The 14,349-nt window shown below is 35.1% G+C and overlaps 1 protein-coding gene across 1 annotated transcript in view; it reads right to left on the bottom strand.

The window, feature by feature from the left end:
- Positions 1-1,030: 1,030 nt before the first annotated feature.
- The window catches only part of LOC108759829 (uncharacterized), a 63,304-nt gene continuing 49,985 nt past the window's right edge, over positions 1,031-14,349 (bottom strand). The window contains exon 14 of the mRNA XM_018505477.1: positions 1,031-2,554. Coding sequence (XP_018360979.1) covers positions 1,135-2,554 — 1,420 coding nt within the window. The 3' untranslated portion in view covers positions 1,031-1,134. The remainder of the gene's footprint in view (positions 2,555-14,349) is intronic.

Below are 14,349 nucleotides of genomic sequence, written 5' to 3'. Positions count from 1 at the left end.
TTTAGCAACAAATGAGCAACAAATAAAAATGTTGGTTTGAATCGATTCCGCTCACTTTGTTCCGCTAACTTATAAGACGTCTTTTTTGTATAACAATTACTTTTTTCTTCTTTTACAGATTCGAAAATCTTTTTCCAGTATTAAAGTATACACGTGTCTGTGAGGTGAAATTTATTCTGAGAACGACAAAAAATTTCGAAATTGAAATCTTAACAAAAATTTTTTGTTGTCTCGGCATAAATTTTATCTCACAGACACGTATTAATGTGTACATTTTAATCCTGGAAAAGGATTTTCAATTCTATAAAAAAAGAAAAAAATAATTGTTATACAAAAATTACGATTTAGTCAGTAATAGACGACTTTAAAATCCCCTTAAGGCGATGCTAAAGCCTCCTGTTTTACCACATTTCCATTCAGTGAAAAATCTCCGTATTGAATGTACGAATTGCAAAAGTATTATTACATAAATTAAAGTAAGCACAAACAGGATCTCAGCTGCACTGAATTTCATGAGAAAATAAAAAAAAAAGTTTAAAATTCGTTAAAAATTCACTTACTTTTGGCTCGTACAGCTGTCACCTCAGATATATATTTGCTTGATATAAGAGTTTTAGAGTCCATATCTTGAAAATAAGCTGAGGTCACATTATTGAAACGAACGATACCGAGTTTGTAGAACTAAGATTGAAAATCTAGGAAAGAAATTTTTCCACCGAATAGAAAATATATGTATACAGGTGCTTTGCGAAGACTGGGACTGTCAACAGAGCCGAAATTCCGTGTAGCAGTAGTTGCGCGGTCTTGCGGTAGATGGTGCTGGCATATGTTAGATAAGAACAGATGTATGCGTTTGAATAAGACAGAAAGATATATATTATATAATATAATGTAAAAACTAAATCAAAGATGTCACCACTATTATCGAATTTGGAATTAAAAAGTCTGTATTATCGACCTTGATCGAGTTGGGTAATCGGTTTAGCATCCCCTTAATACTTATTCGTTTCACAGAATTTAGTTTGATGAATTATAAAGAATGTATAACTACACTATATTATGAAAAATGTACTTATATATAATTTTTTATTTTCTAATCTAATTTATTAAAATTTCGTAAATATTCCAGAATATTTAGTTGTCTACTGATATATCTTGAATATAACTTTGCTGCTTTGCTTCTAGTAATGTTTTAACTTCTTCTATAGGATTTCCACCCTCAGGCGCTTGTCTTGATATTCCAGTAACAGATAATTCAGATACGATGGAATAATTTTTTATTTCAATTTCAGTTTGTTGTATAGATGACTTGTCGAATGACATAATAACGGTCGATTCTGTATTATTATCTGATGTTAAATAATTTTCGCTAGATTCATAAATGACGGTCATATCAATACTACTATCGATATTTTCTGACATATCCGAAGGTGTCAAGCAAAAAAATTCTTTTTTTTTATCACATTCTAAAACAGTTATTCTATCTTTCAATTCTGTATCATTTTGAAATACACTGTTTTCTTTTAAAAGATCAATATCACTGTCGTGCACTGTGAAATTTCTTATGTATCGATTATCTAGCTGTTCCACAACTTTTCCTTCCGGTGATACAGTAGCTGTAAATTGGAAATCTGGCACCAAATGTTGATATAGAAGCGGATTGAATATGTTATCTGGGTTCGTATGACGTACGTTGGAAGTTATCAAGTAAGTCGTTAATTCATCACAAATTGCACCATCGTTATTTTCTTCCGCGACTAATTCCTCACGTATTACTGTTGATATACTGTTACGAGGCATTTCGACGGAAATGTTTTCATCGATAGTTGTTTTAGAAGTAATAAAATTTGCTGTGCTCGAGCTAGCATATTGTTCATTATTAGTTTGAGTGAGCACTGTACAGGTATTAATGTCATAATTTTTGTGTTTGTCTTGCGAGTTATTTTTATGTTCCCGTAAATTCGTGAATAACTCTAGAATATTTTTTTTTATTGGTATGGTCGTTTCTGAAGATGACTTAGGCGGCAAATCTAAAGAAAGTTTGTCAAGCAAGTGATTTATATGTGTTTTGGTACCTCGCACGGGATATTCCGTATTGTTGTCCGATAAATAATTGTACGTTGAGCTATTTTGATACTGATTGTGATAATAGCCAGGATGTTGGCTGAAATGTGCATTGGAACTCGAATAACACCCGAGAGCAGTCACTTCGGAACTTATAGCTCTATTTTTATTAGATGCTGATTCAAAACATAGATTACAATTGCTGCTTAAAATGGAAGAAATTTGCTTTTCGTCATTTACAACGTTTCGATCACTTTGTATTCCGCATTGTTTTGACATTTGTGATATTCCATTATTAAAATATTCAGAAACTGTAGATTGTGGATAATATGTAATCTGAACATTTCTATCATTAGTATTTTCATTGTCAATATTTAGTTCAATTATATCAAAATCGTTATCAAATTCATCTTCAAAAGCCGTAGTTGTGACATCATGTAGACGTGACTGCAAACGTTTTGTGATCTCATCTAGTTCAGTTAATTTTTGTCTGTAACATATGTTGATTAAAATTAAATCTGCATGAAAAATAGCAAAATAATCATAAATTAATATAATAATTATAATACAAACAAAATGTCTATGTGACAGCCGCCACAGTTGTAGGTACGTAAAGAATATATTCACAAAGCGATATATGGCAAACATGGAACGTACAGTACCACTAAACAGGATCGTTTTGTTTAAAATATTTTTTTTAAACAAATGTTTAAAACACACTTTAATCATCAGATTAAATTAAATAATGTTTTTTAAAAAATAATTTATAATAAAACAAATGTTTAAAATGTTATTTTTTAAATGTGTTTTTAGTAGAGAAGAAGGTAATATTATGGCACCCCAGTTATATCTTATACAATAACATGGTTAATAATCAATATTTAAGTTTAAACCTTGACAATTACAAAACATAATTAATTTACAAGGACTCCTTACAGTTCAAAAGAAATTAAGTGAAAAGAGGACAAATAGGAGTCAGGCGCGGTAATCATTGCGCGAAATAATATACAAATTCGTTATTAACACAAAATTCGTTATTAAATTAACATGCTTACATGTTTCAACTTATTTTTTAACTCTCTTCAAAGATATAAATTACTATTATAAATATAATATAGGGGAGACCGGGGCACTATGAGTCACAAAAATTCAAACTCTTAAAAATACATCTAAATATAAAAATTTTTGCATCATTTTTTTTTATAAAATATTAAAGCATATTGTATATTTTAAAATTTAATAAGTATATTTAGTAAATATTTATTAAGTTTTTAAGAAAAGAACCATGGTGCCCCATACCATTAGAGATGCGCACGAGACGAGAAAAATATCGATCTCGGTTCGATCTCGTTTCGATTTCGAGACGAGATTCGAGATCGAGATCACTTGTAATATTCGAGATCGATACCGAGATCTAGCATAACGAGATCGAGATTATTTAAAATTCTCGCCGAGATCTCGCCGAGATTTCGACAAAATATTTTATTATTTTATTAAGAGATGTTAAAATAATAGTTATATGGTGCGGATGGTGCTGGTGTTACTGCTACAGTCTTCTATATACCAGGTATGTAAATATGAAACCGGAATTTTTTAATAGAAAATACACGTTTATTGCATGAAAATGATCAAAAATATTTTATTCGAAGTATTGCCCATCGCTAGCTATACATTTTTCCCACCTGTCTGAGAATTTGTGAATGCCACGCCAAAAGAATTGTTGCTCTTTCGAGCCAAACCAGTCATCTAACCATTTTGGTACATCTTCGTAAGAAGTGAAACGCTGCTGAGCAAGTGCGTGTCCCATCGATGCAAATAAGTAGTAATCGGACGGAGCCAAGTCTGGTGAGTAAGCCGCATGCGAAAGTATTTCCCAACCAAACACCTCAATCGTTTCCTTGACCAGTTTTGCTGTGTGTGATGATGCATTATCATGAAGCAAAATCACTTTGTGTTGCCTTTTTTGATATTCCGGTCGTTTTTCACGCAAAGCTTGATTCAAATTGATTATTTGCTGTTGGTAGCCTTCAGTATTAACGGTTTCGCCAGGTTTTAGCAGTTCATAATAAATCACACCTTTCTCATTCCGCCAAACACAGAGCATTGTCTTCCGTCCATAGCGATTTGGCCTTGCAGTCGATGTCGATGGTTCGCCTGGAGTTATCCATGATCTTTTACGCTTAGGATTCTCAAAATATATCCACTTTTCATCGCCAGTCACAATTCGATGGAGAAATGACTTTCTTTTGTACCTGGCGAGCAACATTTTGCAAGTGGTTTTTCGGTTTTTTCCTGCTGTATTTCATTCAGTTCATGTGGAACCCATTTTCCCATCTTCTGGATCTTTCCCATGGATTTCAAACGTATGGAGACGGCTTCTCGTGTCACATTCATTTGATCTGCGAGTTGTCTTGAGTTTGAGCGTCATCCTTATCCAACAACGTTTGCAATTCGCTGTCTTCAAATTTTTTCGGTGGTTTTCCACGTTCTTCGTTTCTCACGTCAAAATTGCCACTTTTGAATTTTTTAAACCACTCAAAGCACTGTGATTTACCAAGAGCATGCTCACCGTAAGCTTCGACAAACATTCGATGCGATTCTGCAGCAGTTTTCTTCAAATGGTAACAGAAAATCAATGCTGTCCGCAAATCGTAATTTCCAGGCACAAAATTCGACATGTTCAACGCTATTACAAACTATACTGTTGTATGAAACTTGTATTGTTGTGAGTTGAAAATCTTTGTCAGATGTCAGAACAAGGAAATGGCGTCAATGACGCGGTCTGACGGTAACTACATTGACAGCTATGGCCATCTATTGGTAAATTCCGGTTTCATATTTATATACCTGGTATGACGCCTGTCACGAGCAGGTAGAACGGACCGAACTAAATCGAAAATTCTTATACCATTTTGTAGTTAATAGTTAACGAGATATTAACGTTTAAAGATAGCCGAATAAGCGCGTCTGGCCGGCTTACTCTGCTGCCGAATATACAACCTACCGTCCCCACCGATCGCACGGCGCGTGGGCCGCTGGGAGTGGGGATGGCCTGCTAGGCGTGTCGTTCGAGTCAAGACGTTTAGTGGCAGTTCCCACTCCCCGCGCGACTCCCCGCGCGCCTAGCTATCGATGGCGGATATTCGGCGTTTTAGAAATAATATCTCGATTATCGCGAAAATTGGGAAATGATCAAGAACTCTTCGAAAACTCAGTTTAGTTCGTTCTAAAGCGTGTATATGTATACACAGAAAAATGTTACATAAATTTTATTTGTTTGCAGTAAATAATAAGTGTATTTTAAAATTATATTATCAAAAAAAAATTCTTTATAAAGATAATCGTTACTCTAAAGAAGAATAAAAATTGCGTCCTCTCTTAGCACTTGATTGATATTTTTCTGCATGCACACTATCGCTCATGGAAGTTCGAACATCCGCATAAATTTCATCGGATGATCATATTAAATATTAAGACATTATAAAACAGCAATTGTATTATTGTTAAATAATTTTAGATCACTTGTACACATACTACCAATTGCAAAAGTCTTATAAATTATTTTTAATTTAATATGCCAAAATGATTTACCTTTATTTCGTAAAACATTGATATCACAATCGGTAAATTTCAAAAATTCGCTATTGTTATATTGAATTTGTAACGATGCACTCCTAAAAAGTGCATCGTACCCGGCATGTCACCGGATGCCGCTGCGAGCGATGAGGGCGCGGTGTGCCCGAAATTCTTTTATATCACCAAGCATAATTCGCAGGTCGAGCAGCTCCGCCGAAGGAAACCGAGCGCGCCCGAAACGCGCCGAGCGTCAGGGCTCCCGCTCGTATTGCAAAACCGGCGTAGATCGCCGAACGATCTCGGAACAATATGAGCGGGAGCAACAATCATGTATAAAAAGACGCACGCACGCAGGCACGCGCGCACGCACATTACCAGCGAGCGTACACACACGAGCATACTCCAACACACGCACACACACACACACTCACATTACCAGTGAGCGTACAAACACGAGCACACTCATACACATACACACGCATTATTACACATATACTTATTGTACATAACAGAAATACACGTTTTATTCATTCTCAACCTTCCGTGTTATAACTTGCATCCGCCCTCCTCGCCAGACCTCTTTGGCGATCTTGACCACGCGTAATAACCGACGAGCTACGTCCGCGCACAAAATCAGGTTGTTTCAAATTAAAAATAATTTATAAAGCTTTTGCTAGTCTATCCCTCACGTATGGGGATAGGCTGGCAACATACACCATAGAATGAGCATTTGTATTCTCTGAGCGAATTTTTGAAATTTATTAATTATACTCAATGTTCTACGAAGTAACGATACTTTTTGACATACAAAATTAAAATTAATTTATAAAGCTTTTGCAATTGTTAGTATATGTATAAGCGATCTAAAATATATTTAAAAAATAATACAAATGCTGTTTTATAATGTCTTAATTTTTTACATGATCATTCGATAAAATTTATGCGGGCGTTCGAACTTCCATGAGCGATAGTGTGCATGCAGAAAAATATCAATCAAGTGCTAAGAGAGGACGCAATTTTTATTCTTCTTTAGAGTAACGATTATCTTTATAAAGAATTTTTTTTTGATAATATAATTTTAAAATACACTTATTATTTACTGCAAACAAATAAAATTTATGTAACATTTTTCTGTGTATACATATACACGCTTTAGAACGAACTAAACTGAGTTTTCGAAGAGTTCTTGATCATTTCCCAATTTTCGCGATAATCGAGATATTATTTCTAAAACGCCGAATATCCGCCATCGATAGCTAGGTATATATATATATACAGGGTGAGGAAAAAGTACCGGGACACCTGAATATCATAGAAAATATAAGTATTACCGAAAAGTGTTTCAGACAAAAGTTGTAGGTTTCAAAAAGATCTATTTACTGATCATATCCGTTTGACCTTGCGTGGCTCTTCAAGGTCAAGTCAATATTTTTAAATGGAACATCCTAGTTTTCATTGCATATTCTTATAGCCCATCTCGAGAGCTTTCCAAAACACTATAATAAAATATTTTTTCATGAAATATTTTTAAAATTTATCATTTAATACCAAAAACGCCCATTTTAACATCCCGTCGGTGGGGAAGGGGGGCGGAAAAATCTTAAATTGCACGTGGGGTCGAGAAAGAGCTCGTTTCAAAGGGCCTTCCAAGACGAGAACAACGCGTGGTGTCTCTGCGAAATAAGGTGTCCCATTTTTAAAAATTGATCTAACCTTGACCTGACCTTGAAGACGCCACGCAAGGTCAAACGGCTATGATCAGTAAATAGATCTTTTTGAACCCTACAACTTTTGTCTGAAACACTTTTCTGTAATACTTATATTTTCTATGATATTCAAGTGTCCCGGTACTTTTTACTCACCCTGTATATATATATATATATATTACTAGATCACTTAACTCCTCTACAAATAATGAAGTCTGCTCTTTATTCATGCACTGTCTGAATTGGTGCACACGATCCAATAAGTTGAAGTGAATCAAACATATATTTGTTTCGTTTCAATTCATTAGCACTAATTCAGAGTTCAGACAGTGTGAGGAGAGGAATAAAGATTACAGATTTATGAGCAATAACAAATTCGGATGTATTGTTTTGCGCATGTGTAGACACGATATAGGTAGGTAATAGGTATAAAGGAATCTGCGGTATAGCCTTCAGTCCCAAAAATCACTATTCTGCATGTCTGACTACGTTCCAATATTCACTGCCAGTACTAAAACTCTATAATGTACGTTAAGCCGTAATTACACTAGCGATTGGCGATTGTGATTGACGATTGAGGATTACTTTTCAACCAATCAGAGCAAAGCCTGAAAGTCACCGATTTCTTTGCTCCGATTGGTTGAAAAATAATCCTCAATCGTCAATTACAATCACCAATCGCTAGTGTGATTACGGCTTTATGTTACCGTCACTGTAATCCTGTAAAATTACAATAGACAAAAAATTCATTTATATTCACAAATACAGTCTATTCCACAACAGCGTACGTATTGTTTCTCCTAAAAGACAAAATTGTTGAAAATTTAACAAAGTTTTGTTAAATTTTGAACAATTTTCGATCTCGAATCTCGTCGAGATCTCGTTGAGATTAGCGGAAAATAGTTTGAAAAATACAGAATTGTTAAAAATTTAAAATTTTGTTAAATTTTTAACAATTTTATAGTTTTTAACAATTTTGTATTTTTTAACAATTTTATATTTTTTAACAATTTTATATTTTTTAACAATTTTGTATTTTTTAAACTATTTTCCGCCAATCTCGACGAGATCTCGACGCGATTCGAGATCGAGATTAGATATTATGATTCTCGAAAATTCGAGATCGAGATGTACATACCGAGATATTTGCGAGATCGAGATCGAGATTGTAAAAATCTCGTCTCGTCTCGTCTTGTGCGCATCTCTAGAGACCATAAGTCACATACAAAATAGTAGGATTATACGAGAAATAGCAGTGACGAAAGTTGAAAAGTATTTTTAATTAACAATATCAAGAGTGTACAGGGCACTTTAACCGATGTGAGCCTGGCGCCCAACTTCATCAAAAATAAAAATTAATACCATAGAGCGTTTGTACTTCGTTTGTACCCGTTTGTACCTCCCTTATTTTCGTTTGTACCCCAAACAGTTAAACAAAAAAATGAAATATAAAAAATGGCCAGCGCCCAACTTTAATATTTTTTAATTTCATTTATGCCATTCGAAAGAGAATCGTTTGTACCCGTTTGTACCTCCCTTACTTTCGTTTGTACCTCAAAGGATTCGGAGATACAGCGATTTCAAAATTGTGGAAATGCGCCAAGAGGGGAAGTCGGCCACTTTTAATGATATCGAAATGGCACCAACGGCATTCGAAAGAGAATCGTTTGTACCCGTTTGTATCTCCCTTACTTTCGTTTGTACCTCAAAGGATTCTGAGATACAGCAATTTCAAAATTTCGGAAATGCGCCAAGAGGGGAAGTCGGCCCTTTGAAGTACAAACGAAAATAAGAGAGATACAAACGGGTACAAATGATTCTCTTTCGAACGCCATTTCGATATCTTTAAAAATGGCCGACTTCCCCTCTTGGCGCATTTCTGAAATTTTGAAATCGCTGTATCTCCGAACCCTTTGAGGTACAAACGAAAGTAAGGGAGGTACAAACAGGTACAAACGATTCTCTTTCGAATGACGTTGGTCCCATTTCGATATCTTTAAAAATGGCCGACTTCCCCTCTTGGCGCATTTCCGAAATTTTGAAATCGCTGTATCTCCGAACCCTTTGAGGTACAAACGAAAGTAAGGGAGGTACAAACGGGTACAAACGAAGTACAAACACCCTACGGTATTAATTTTTATTTTTGATAAAGTTGGGCGCCAGGTTCACATCGGTGGGCACTTAACAGTCAAATATAAAGAGAAAATTATTTAAAACGTATATAAAAACTCAAACCAGAAGTATATTTAATATAATGTTCTATAAATAATTATTAATACAACCATTAATATAAGATGAAAAATTTATTACGATAAAATAAAATTAATTGCTTAGAAGAATAAACTGCCTTTTTAGTACATATACCTTCTGTATTGTCCCGTTTCAACATAAATATTTAATGTATGACATATGGTACCCCAATTAGACATTGAATTATACAGTTATATTAATAGAAAACAACAAAAAATAAATGTTAGATTATTACTTGTAACGTAGTAAAATGAGATAAGATGCGCAAAAACTTGCACCTTATCTTCATACATGTATCTTCTACTATAAAAACAATATCAAAACATTTTTATGCAATTAAAAAGTTAGTATTGCACCACGAAAACCATTAATGATCAATGCTTTTCGATACAATGAATCTTAATCACTGCCACCTAGATTAAAAGTATGGACAACGAAGTAACAGTCGTATTGTACCAGTGGTATTAATTTAAACATTCTAGATTATGTTAAACAATCGATGACCCATGGTACCCCGTGACTCATAGTGCCCCGGTTTCCCCTATAGATGATGACGAACTTGTCATAATGAGCTTCCTCCACCTCACTAAAAGAATCTCAATATTAAAATGAAACACAGATGAATGTTTAAAAATTATTACAAAAAATTTTTTATCAGAGATGAACTATGGAAAAAACAACTTTAAAGAATTTAAGTCACAATAAAAGAAAGGAAGCTCACCACGACAGCAATCAATCATCGCAAACAATTAAGCATAAATTACTTAGTCAAAAACTAGTTCTTGACTCGTCGGCCAGTCAGTATCAAATTTATTTTAAACGTAGAATACTCTTCTTTAAAAATAGTTACAATTTTAAACTTTAAAGTTAGATCGTTTTTAATCAAAAAGGAAATTGAATGACAAATAATAATCAAAAATAGAAAGACTTAATTATAATGATAGAACGATACTGACCGACTGGAACCAAAACAAGACATTTACAGCTTGTCAATAATCGGAAAGTAGGCCTTGCGAAGCCCCTCCATGTCTGTCTGTAAATCAAGACCGTGTGTCTGTCTTCTGATTAACATTTCTGAAACCAATCTCTTTCTATACTGAGGTCCTTTATCCAAAATTACAACATTCTCCCAATCGAACTCATGATCCTCTTGTTAGGCCACTCACTTTAGCATTTAAAAAGCAAATAATTGCCAACAGGCTGTTTATTGATTTAAATACTTTATTTAGGCGTAAATAATATAAGTTTCATTTTGCATCCACGATTTCAGAGCGGAAGATGGTAATATAAGCTAAAAATAGTACGATTTTTCATTTTTTATGCTATATCTACGAAACTACGCAAATTAGTAAAAGTCGTTCAATAGTTTTTTCTCTATTTTCGTACGAATAATTTGAGACCAAGTGGAACTCTGTGCGGTAAATAATTTCGGAGATACAGTTGTCCAAAGTTTTAGTAAAAAAGATGAATAATCGCTTGAAAATGCCTATTTTTTATATTTTTTTTTTTTTTTTTTTCCCCCCCCCCCCCCTCCACAAATGTTTTCGACGTCTCGGACGAGGAAAGTACATACAACATTGAAGTAGACTTTATGACGAAAAAAAATGCGAGTATAAAGAGCTCTCTGCGATTAACAGAACCGAAGATATGAAGTTGTGAAGTTGGGTCTAAAAGCGGTTTTTTTATATATCCACTTTTTAACTTATAAATTGCACTTTGCTTACACAGAGATTTTTCTTATACCAAATATATATCTTACACCTCTCTCCTTAAATTTCATTTTACAAAATAAAGGTTCAACTGTTTCATATTTGTCATTATTGCATTTACTTACTGACAAATTGGCAAATATTTCGCTCGAAAGACGAACAACAATTACAGGAATATATATCTACTAACATTCAATATATCTACTAACATTATATCTACATTAATCTAACATTACAAGGGTCGTCTGAAAAGTTTTGAGCCTTATTATGAAGATGGCGTTACTCGTCAAAGCCATTCTGGTATTATAATCGTGATACTTACGAAAGACATCTGACAATTGTGACCACTTTGGACGTTCAGTTCTTGTTTGACAATCATGTGTGTCGTCATTTTGTAAAAATGGAAAAAATTGAATATCGTGCTATAATTAAATTCTTGCATTTGAAAGGCAATACATCTACGCAAATTAAAGCCGAGTTGGACGCTGTTTATGGGGACTCTGCCCCATCATTTGCCACCGTGAAAAGATGGGTAGCTGAATTTAAACGTGGTCGTACCAGTTTAGCTGATGATGAGCGTTCGGGACGGCCAACAACTGCGACCACCACCGATAACATCGAAGAAATTCATCAAATGATAATGGACAACCGTCGAATTAAGATTAGGGAGATAGCAGAGGCTGTTGGCATATCAAAAGAACGTGTTTGTCATATATTGACTAAAGAATTAGGCATGCGTAAGTTAACCGCGCGTTGGGTGCCGCGCTTGCTCACATTGGATCAAAAATGCATTCGAATGAACATTTCTAAGGCCCTGTTGGAGCGGTTTAAGCGAAACGAGTCGGATTGTTTGCGTCGATTAATAACGGTTGATGAAACTTGGGTCCACCACTTCACTCCTGAAACGAAAGAATAATCAAAACAGTGGACTGCGAAGGGTGAACCTGCTCCGAAGAAAGCGAAGACGGTTTTATCGGCGGAAAAGGTGATGGCGACTGTTTTTTGGGACAGTCATGGAATTGTGTTGATCGTCTATCTTGAAAAAGGTAAAACAATAACAGGGACGTACTACGCATCATTGCTTGACAAGCTGAAGGCAGAAATTGAGAAAAAACGACCGCATTTGAAAAAGAAGAAAGTGCTGTTCCATCAAGATAACGCACCGTCTCACACTTCGGCGGTCGCTATGGCAAAAATTTACGAATTGCGGTTCGAATTAATTGACCATCCACCGTATTCACCAGATCTGGCCCCCAGCGACTTTTTTCTGTTTCCTAGGCTCAAAGTTTGGCTCGGAGGACAGAAATTTTCATCGAACGAGGTCATCACATCCGTAGACGCCTATTTTGCAAAGCAAGCTCATTATTTGAATGGATTAAAGGGGTGGGAGCATCGCTGGAAAAAATGTATCGATTTAAAAGGAGACTATGTGGAAAAATAAAATTGAATTTGACCGAAAAATTATTTGTTTCTATGTTAGGCTCAAAACTTTTCAGACGACCCTCGTATATCTAACATTATATCCTCATTATATCTAACATTTTATCTAACATCTAACATCTTATCTAACATCTAACATCTTATCTAACATCTAACATTATATCTAACATCTTATCTTCATTATATCTAACATTATATCCTCATTCATTATATCTACTAATATTCAATTCGAACAACCTCTTGACAAAAATGTTCATTGGATTACAACGAGATTTTACATTTCCCGCGCGAAACGTTAGCCGCGTAACGGTGGCGCAGGAAGATCGTGCCATACATTATAAAAAGAGGCGGTATTTTCAAAATTGTATGTAAGAAGGAGGTGTTGAGCACTTATTTGGTACAAGAAAAAATCTCTGTGTAAGCAAAGTACAATTTATAAGTTAAAAAGTGGATATCTAATAGCGTTTTCGATTGGGCAAAAGTTAGTGCGCACCAGTGCGCACTCAGTTCACACCAACACTGGACGAGTTCCATGGGTTGCACTGAATAGTGCAAGTTCAAAAGAATACGCCAAAATTTTCAGTGCTAAAGCTGAAACTCATTTTTGTTCACTTTGAAGCAATGTTCAACAAAATGTTACAAAACTACAGTAAAAGATATTAAGAGTAGGGACAAGACCCCGTTTTCAATTCAACTGCGCAGATTTGCTTGTCCCTATGTATATCCTTAACTGTGATAAAACGTGCACTGAACTGGCACCGTCAAAATATCTCGTGCCACTTAGTACGCACTGAGTGCGCACTACGCGAGTGTCGTGCGATCAAATGAACACGTGACACTAGCCAAGTGCGCATTGGCACTGCCAATCGAACACGCTCTTGACACTGAGTGCAGCCAGTGCACCCCAATCGAAAACGCTATAAGAAAAACCGCTTTTAGAACCTACTTCACAACTTTATATCTCCGGTTCTGTTAATCGCAGAGAGCTCTTTATACTCGCATTTTTTTCGTCATAAAGTCTACTTCAAACAATGTTATATGTACTTTCCTCGTCCGAGACGTCGAAAACGTTTGCGGAGGTAAAATATAAAAAAAATGGGCATTTTCAAGCGATTTTTGACCTTTTTTACTGAAACTTTGGACAACTGTATCTCCGAAATTATTTGTCGCACAGAGCTCCACTTGATTTCAAATTATTCGTACGAAAATAGAGAAAAAAAAAACTATTGAACGACTTTTACTAATTTCTGCATAGTTCGTAGATATAACATAAAAAGTGAAAAATCGTACCATTTTTAACTTATATTATATCCATCTTCCGCTCTGAAATCGTGGACGCAAAATGAAACTTATATTATTTACGCCTAAATAAAGCATTTGAATCAATAAACAGCCTGTTAGCAATTATTTCCTTTTTAGCTCGATTTTTGGCGCTGGTAACTGGCCTATGTAACCGGTGATCAGTTATGACCGAACGAGTATATGTATTCCACCGAATGTTGTTCCTGTGGTCAGTGATTATAGACTTCAACTGTCTATTCGTCTGTCCCACATAACTCGCATCACTGTCCTTACAAAAAATCTGGAGACACGGGTAGTGTCTC

Source organism: Trachymyrmex cornetzi, unplaced genomic scaffold, assembly GCF_001594075.2.
Source record: "Trachymyrmex cornetzi isolate Tcor2-1 unplaced genomic scaffold, Tcor1.1 scaffold207, whole genome shotgun sequence".
Lineage (NCBI taxonomy): Eukaryota > Metazoa > Arthropoda > Insecta > Hymenoptera > Formicidae > Trachymyrmex > Trachymyrmex cornetzi.
The sequence above is the reverse complement of the archived record's forward strand: the minus strand, read 5'-3'. Positions and strand labels throughout refer to the sequence as shown.